This window comes from Ailuropoda melanoleuca, chromosome 9 (assembly GCF_002007445.2).
Source record: "Ailuropoda melanoleuca isolate Jingjing chromosome 9, ASM200744v2, whole genome shotgun sequence".
Lineage (NCBI taxonomy): Eukaryota > Metazoa > Chordata > Mammalia > Carnivora > Ursidae > Ailuropoda > Ailuropoda melanoleuca.
Window position 1 is genome coordinate 3,347,671 of NC_048226.1, and position 8,000 is coordinate 3,355,670.

Sequence of the window (8,000 nt, forward strand, 5' to 3'; positions counted from 1 at the left end):
TGGGCCTGATCCTGAAGGGAAAGCAGGTCTCTCGGGAGAGCTCGCAAAGCCAAAGCACCCGAAACAGGCCCCTGATGGAGGCTCTGCCAGGGCCCATCACCGTGCCTCATGAACAAAGCACNAGGTGCTGGACACCCCGTTGAGCTCACTAGGACTCCTTTTGATGGGCCGTGGCTTATACTCCCGTCTGGGGACACTGGATGCAGCTGATATTCTGAAACACGCATGTTAAGATCAGACATCGGATGGAGAAGCCACGCCTTCCAACGAACGTCTGCACTACCTCGGGAGCCTACAAACTTGCGGGAGAGGTGGTGGTGGTGAAGGGGGTCATTTTTACATATTGACTCGTGAGTAGCTCAAAGTGATAGGTGCGCTATCCGCGGCGTAGTTTTCCAGCTATATATTCGACAGTGTGGGTCTCTCACAGAGTCTCCGAGGCACCTGTCCAGTGCCAGGGTTATACTGGGCACCCAGCAACACTAGCGGCCTTTTCTCCCCTTCTGCTCATGGAGAGAGAAATACAAACGTGCTCCTGTGAGCACTGCGTGCCCCGCCCACAGAAGTGGGTGCTTCAGAGACCGGCCACACCCGAGAATTCTGCCACTGATTTAAGCAAACATCCCTCCAAATGTACTCATGGCCATCATCCCAGGTAAAACAATATTCTGTTACCAAACCTCGTCAAGAATGGGGTAGTTTTCTTCACCCATTATATTAATAGGGTTACTGTGCCTAGTACATGCTATATTACTAATTTTCAGAGGAACAGAGACTATGTCATCATTCAAGCCTAAAGGAAACGGCCACCTTGCTTGATCATTCAGAATTTTGACTCTTCCAGGACGTCTCTGAGTCAGTATTACGAACTTGGCCTGCTATCTGTACTGGCGAAATAGAAACACATCTTTTCCCCAGATATTTACATACTTTGTAAGTATCATCTCACACTTCTCCACATCCCTATACGTTGGCAAGGAGGTATCTGCCATCGCCACCCCAAGCTTAAGCTCTTAAATCAGCAATGCACCTGGGACAGCTCTGTCGGGCAAGCAGCTCCGTCTGGTTGCCCTGAATGCATGTCACGGCAAAGGGCTTTCATGAAACAAAAAAGGAGAAAAGCTGCCAGGTTGTTTTCCCAGCTCTGTCCCATTGGCCAGAGCCACGTACTCATTACCTTTGGGGCTGTCCCACACCCACCCGTGAAAGCCAGCTAAGAAAATGCAAAACAGAAAGCCGCAGGGGGAAGGGGCAGTCGGAGGGACAGGCAGACGGAGGGACAGACAGATGGAGAGGCTGATTCGGATGGAGTTTACTGGGCATCCCTGGGGCCGGTAGGGCACGTGAAGGCTCTTACCGCATCTGCAGCTTGCTCTGTAGCTCCTGCAGGATGTCCGTGGACTGTCTGTGGTAGTCTAAAGCAGCCTCTATAAACACGGCCAACTGGCTGACTTGCTCTACCTGCAGCGAAAGTGGAAAATTATCCCAAGGCCTATGTAATATTCGGGGGTGGGGGGGCCCAGCAACCAGACCCGGCTTTGCAGGGAAGCCCTGCGTCTTCCTCAGCTCTGGTCCATTTCATGTCCTTATGCTGTGTCATCATCACGTGGGTCGCGGTAGAAAGCTGTATATTCTGGAAAACCATGTTCAAATTTATTTGCAATTAAAATTTGATTTAATTCAATAAAAGCTGGGGTTTTTTTTTTCCAATTAGATGACACTCTCAGGAGATTTTTAGGCTCTAAAGTTCACAGATCTGAACACAGAGATAAATGACGTGGGAAGCCGACACTGAGTAATGAACCTCTTCCATAGAAGAATGTCTCTACGGGCATCTTGTAGCTAAGTCACATCAGGAAGCTAAGTGAATCCAGCCGTTCTCACATAAGAAAGGAAACCAGGGGCAGCGTGGGCACCGGGCACTTGCCAGCTCCCTCCATGTCTTCGTTGTCGCCTGCACAAAATCATGGCCCTGAAACAGCCGGAAGGGATGAACTCTACAGCCTCGGGCATTTCTCGTTCCCTTGAATCAAGACATTCATGAAACGAGTGACTGAATCACAGTGGACGGAAGAACTCAAGCAGAAAAGCTCTATCACATAAGAAAGCCTGGGCGACCAGGGGATGCATGGTTTGAGGAAGAGACGTCTCCTGTCGGAGCCTCCCCACTTCCCCCATGCGTCCGAGCAGGGGTTCATGTCGCTGACGCCGGCAGGCCTCAGAGGCAGCACCTGTGGGCTGAGGTGATAAGGACACCCTCAAGAGTGCCGTGACCTCCAGATCCGGAGAAGGACACAAACCAAAATCAATCCCCCTCTTCAAAGGTTCGCCAGAGCCTACGCCTCATGCCCACGTGCCAAGCAGCTTGGGGGCAGAGTCCGCCCTGCTTATTCACCCACATGCACGCACCCCGTAAAACCAACCACGGTTTCGCTCCCCTTCAAAGACCCAAGCTGCTTCCCTTTGTTGCTCAGACCCCGCTTTGGCCGCCCACACGGTCACCTCCCTTACGCACACATACCGGTTGAAACACGGGTCCGGCATGCACTTGAGACGCCCACAGCATCCCACCGGTGCCCCGCTGTGACCCGCATCCGAACAAGGAAATCCCGCTGTGTTTCACTCACTTTGCCATGCTGGCAGCTGGAAGAGCACCAGGCCTAGCCTTAAATTTCCCAAAAACCAATAACCAAAACAAAGACAGCCTGGGCCCTACGAAATTCTAAGGATTTCTTAAGTCTCACCTCTCTGGCTTTCACTTTTAAACAAGTCTGGTGCCATGCCCCACTCGACCATAGCAGCAGGAAATGTCCTCCCCAGTGTAGGGGAGCGGCGTGCCGGGTCCAATCTGTGCCACACCTCGCTGCCTTGCGTAAAGTTAACTTCTATTTTAATACCCACTTTGAAATATGTTTGACATTTCTCTTTTCAAAGGAGCAGTGGAAAAATGGATATTCCTGGAAACATATGGGGGGAGGATGGGGGAGAGGGAAAGATCACCAGCTCTCCTGTCTGGTTAGCTAAAACAAGTTATGTAATCTAGATGCATTCGTCACTATTCGTTCGATGGCTGACTTTGGGAAGGAAAGGAATCCCAAGGCCCCTTGGGAGAGAACAGCAGTGCTGCCCAGTGCCTGCATACAGTAGGTGCTCAATACAACTACTGGAGAGGCGGTACGACACTGCAAAGCGTCCTGCTGGCAGGGAAGCCACGTGGTGCCACAAGGGGCTGATGAGCCTCCCCGTGCCGGAAACCGGAGGCCTCCCGCTGTCCCCGGGCCATAAGCAGCAAGGTGCGTGCGGGCGGTCTCTGCTTCCCAGCCACAGTGAAAATTCAACACCTGGACAGGCCGAACCAAGGTAGCGACAAAGCCAGGCCTTGCGAGTACCTGTCCAGAAGGTGAAGCGTTTCTTCCACTGGCCACACCGCTCAATCTGGCAAATCCACCTGCTGACTCAGGGAAGGTCACCTGGGATGAGGATGAGGAGACAGGTGGAACTCCGCTCCCGGCTGAGACCGGCACTGTGCCTTTGCTGGTGCCACCCTGGGAGTGAAGCGTGACCACGCACTGTGGAAGGGTTCACACCACATACACAGAGCTCCTGGCTCAGAGTGAAGGACACTCGCTGTCACAATGGGTCACACCTGGCCAGGTGCCTGAAGCAAGAAACTGAGACTTCCCAGTAAGCTACAGGAGAAGGAGGGAGGGGCCAGGGACAGGCCATGGTGCTGGCAAATGGTGGGGCGAGGACAAGGAAGCTATCCGGGGTGGGTGTGGGGGTCACGGAACCAGAAGGAGCTTGTGGTGGACAGAAATATGACCCCCAAAGACTCCCAAGCCCATCTCCCCAAATCTGTGACTATGTTACAGCAAAGGAGACTCTGTGGGTGTGATTAAGTTAACAGTCTTGAACTGGAGGATGACCTGGACTGTCTGGGTGGCCCAGCATCACCACAGGGTCCTCGAAGAGGAAGGCGGGAGGGTCAGAGTGAAAGAAGGAGGTGCATCAGGGGAGGCTGAGGCAAAGCAAGAGGTGTGAAGATGGACGTTGTGCCACGTGTCACCAGTCCCTTGAAATAGCAGCAGTAATAACGATGACACAGAAATGCCCTGCGGTCAAACGAGTCTGAGAAGCTCCCCGGCGCAGCCTGTCTCAGGAATCTCTTCGAGATCAATTTTTCACATTATCACAGGAAGACTGAAACGTCTTGGGATCAAAAACCTGCCTAGTTTTGTCCACGCCAGGGTCTGCCAAACTCATTTGGCCACAGAGACATTACTAGTGCACCTACAGCAGCCCGTGGAATGCATTTTGGAAAATGCCCCTCCAGACCAATGGGAAGAACCCAGGAATCTGCACCCCGGTAACCCCACTTGTTGCGGGAGCCCACGGATGGAGGGTGGATCCCCAGGCAGGAGATGTGTACCAAGAGAGCTAGAGAAAAGTGCAGGGGTCGGACCTCCCAGGCCTGGAATGGAGATCTTCCAGGTGCTCTCTCTGGCTCCTGCCAACGTCAAAGATCTCACTCCGTGACATCAAGGGGTGAGGAATAAACTCTGCAGAGACAGGAGAGTGTTAACAGGCCTGCGGGGGATACACCATTCCCAAGACATGGTGAAGGTGGGCAACCAACCTGCTCAACTTCCCGCACCCCTAACTCAGAGCGAATTGTGGCGGGCACAGGCGCCCAGCTCTGAGGGGGAGCCCCGCCAGTCCCAGCCTGGTGCAGCAGAAGGGCTCAGCCTCAGGCCTGCCTCTCGGGGCTCCCAGGAAAGCTCGTGGACCAAAACACCTCCCGGCTTGCCTCTGTGAACGGAATAATGCAGCTAACTTTACGAGCAAGAGGTGAAGAGATGCCCGAGGTCTCCAATCCAGCCCTGACTGACAAGACAACCAAGAACCCAGCGTGGGGCCAAAGGACACTTCTCGTGGGTTCTCCCACTCGCGACTCCGCCAAACTCAGACTGGAAAGTAGACGCCAGTTTCCTTGGGAATGTCGGAGTGACCGATTCGGGTCCCTCACACCACCCCTTCCTTCTTTCCACAACACAGTGCAGGAGTGCTCAGTCCAAGTGGGGAGGTCAGAGGGCCCCCGTCTGCACCCTGCACTGAACGGGCAATAACTGGAGCCTTGCTCTAAGGTCTGTACTCTTTAAGCACGTGGGTTCACCAAGCAACGACCCGCCTTTCTGCTCTGCCTGCCTCACTCCCTCTGTGGTTCCAAGGACTAGACTTCAGTCCTGGGGTAGGTAGCTGGAGTCTCATTGTGGGGCCAGGCCCAAGCTGCCCACGTGGATTTCCAGAAAGTCCTGTCCTCCGGGCAAGGGGCTGGTATGCATCCCTTGTTTGGCTGTCCCCGTCGGCTTCTCAGTTGGGAGAACTCAGATGTGAGGACAGGTGAGCAACCACCCTCTGGAAACCCTGACAAATGGCCCGTTGGTCAGAAAATCCTAGGCAAAGGTTACATAATCTGCATCTGGAGATCCCGGAAAAAACAAGTCTATGCTTACCAGTCGGGGCCCTCCTCAAGCCTGGCATATCTGGTGAAGCTCTGCTTGTGTCTTAGGCACGGCTATAGGATATGAGTGCTGGACAAGACACCGCCCCTGCCCTGGAGAGTGAGACTCTGGGGCTTGAACCGTCAGTGCCAGGCACAGAAGGGCGGGAGGCACCAGGCCACGCACACGCCACCCCCCCTCCTTCATTCACGCCAGTCTGCTTATCTACTTCCTCCAGCCCCTCTTCACTCCTGCTGGGGAGGAGACCAGGGAATGTTCCTTAATTAGCAGGATGGGTCATTCTGCCCCCAAAGCCAGCTTTGCACACCCCGTGTCTCAGAGCGTGTCTGGATGGCTGAGTCAGGGCGGCTTTCGTCAACTGAGGACAGAGGAGCAGCAGTCCTAGCTGGACACGCGTGGGCCCACGCCATCCCCTCCGGCACCGCTGCCCCGGAGGCCTCCATGGTATTACTACTGGGTGTTCTCGTCAGTGAAAAGGGCTGCCTGTTGGTCCCAATCTGGCTTCTGTATCAATTCCTCAATTAGTCAGAACTTGAAAGGGTGACCCGCTCTGAGAGATACCCCCAAACCTCTAGCTCACAATGGTACCAGCATCTCCCACCCGTGTCTGGAGGAAGACCCGGCGCCCCGCTGTCTGCCACCACACCCCCGAGGAGCAGGCGTGCACCTGGGCTCCGGCAGAGGCCGGGCCAGGGGGAAGCGCTCCAATCACCCGGACAGAGGCGGGGCCTGCAGACCCCCTGTGTTTATGGGAATTTAGACCCCAGCCGTTGTTAGTGGCAGGATCGGTTCCTGGAAGAAAACCAGGCCGTCCTGAAGCATCGCTCCTCTTCCTGACCTCCTCACCAAGGAAGGCAGCAGACACAGAGAGAAGAGGCCGAGTGGCAAAGGCTGGGCATGAGCTGGTGACCCAGACAGAGCAGGAAGTCAGGGTTCAGTGGGCTGCAGAGCGCCTGGGCCTGGCCTGGGGGTAGAGAAGGGCAAGGGCAGGGCTGCGAGCTCCGTGAACGCTCCTCCCCCCACGCCCTGGTCCTTCGTCTTCCCCACCATGTCACCTGCTGTTGGTCCCCAAACACCAACCACCTCCGCATCGGCCTGTCCGAGGGCTGAACTGCAGAAGATTTTCCAGACCGTGCCTCAACAACAGGACTGCCAGACCACCTGGGTACGGCCCAGACACACCGACACGGAAAAGGTCAGGACAGGGCTCTTCTGGGTCTGACTGCTGTTGCCCCAAGAACAGAACGAAGGCAGCCTTCTGGAACTTACACAGCATCTTGTGAGTGTCCTCACTATAAGGCCAGGAAGGGGAAACGGTGAAAGCAGGCGTGCCAGGCTAGAGAGGCCACCCCCGCAGCCCCTCAGGCTCCACCATGAGTCACTCAGCAAACGTCACCGTCATCAGCGTCATCACCACCAACCTCTCCAGCACCAGTATCACCATTTCCGCAAGAACCAGCAGGCCGAGCACCGGGGTGAGCCCCACAGCTAAAGACGGCAGGTGTAGACAGGGGCAGAGAAAGGGAAGGAGCCTAGTTCCAAGGCGGCTGGTGAGTCCTTAGCCGCCTTCTGATTTCGGTCTCCTCTCACCTCCGTGGCTGGTTTCCAGGGGCTCTTGTCAGAGAACAGGGCAGAAGCAATAAGGCCATCCCTGCCACGAGCCAGCACCTCCTGTCGGTGGTGGCGTGGACCCCGCCCTGCACTGAGGGAGCAGCCCAGGCTCCCCAGAGGTGAAAGGAGGTGCCGTCCACCCCAGGAAACCTCAGGGACACGCTGCAGGGCCCCTGCAGGCCTGGAATTAAGAACTAGCTCCTACTCCTGCCAGGGCGGGGTGGGAAGCAAGGGCTCCCAGTGGGGAGCAGGTCACTGTCAGTGAAGGGACCAGCGACGGAGCGTCCACATGGAAGGGATCCTTCCTGACTTGGGCCTGATCCTGAAGGGAAAGCAGGTCTCTCGGGAGAGCTCGCAAAGCCAAAGCACCCGAAACAGGCCCGATGGAGGCTCTGCCAGGGCCCATCACCGTGCCTCATGAACAAAGCAGCACGTGGGGCAGGCAGCACGTCTGACACACGACACTCAGCTCCAGAGCTTAAATCCACCGCTGACGGGCACGGGACGGGAAGGGCGACGTTTGTCACGGCCTGTAAGGGTCAGACACGTCCGACACGGCACACTCCCGAACCAGGTGCTGAATACCTCACAAAATCAAATATGGCCATCTGAGAGGAAACAAAGCCAAAACTGCCGATCGGGGCGCCAGGGTGGCTCAGTGGTTAAGCGTCTGCCTTCGGCTCAGGTCATGATCTCAGGGTCCTGGGATGGAGCCGTGCATCAGGCTCCCTGCTCAGCGGGAAGCCTGCTTCTCCCTCTCCCCACTCCCCCTGCTGTTGTTCCCTCTCTCACTCTCTCTCTCTCTCTCTCTCTCCCCCCATCAAATAAATAAATGAAATCTTTAAAAAAAACAAAAAACTGCTGACC

At 55.6% G+C, this 8,000-nt stretch overlaps 1 protein-coding gene across 1 annotated transcript in view; it reads right to left on the reverse strand.

Annotated features, from left to right (window-relative positions):
* LOC100467513 overlaps positions 1–8,000 on the reverse strand; it is a 76,590-nt gene that overhangs the window by 30,686 nt on the left and 37,904 nt on the right. The window contains exons 9-14 of the mRNA XM_034668884.1: positions 7,567–7,663; positions 6,905–7,010; positions 6,705–6,814; positions 6,103–6,251; positions 3,390–3,470; positions 1,358–1,461 (exon numbers count right to left, since the gene is read on the reverse strand). Of these exons, the coding sequence (XP_034524775.1) occupies positions 1,358–1,461; positions 3,390–3,470; positions 6,103–6,251; positions 6,705–6,814; positions 6,905–7,010; positions 7,567–7,663 (647 nt within the window). The remainder of the gene's footprint in view (positions 1–1,357; positions 1,462–3,389; positions 3,471–6,102; positions 6,252–6,704; positions 6,815–6,904; positions 7,011–7,566; positions 7,664–8,000) is intronic.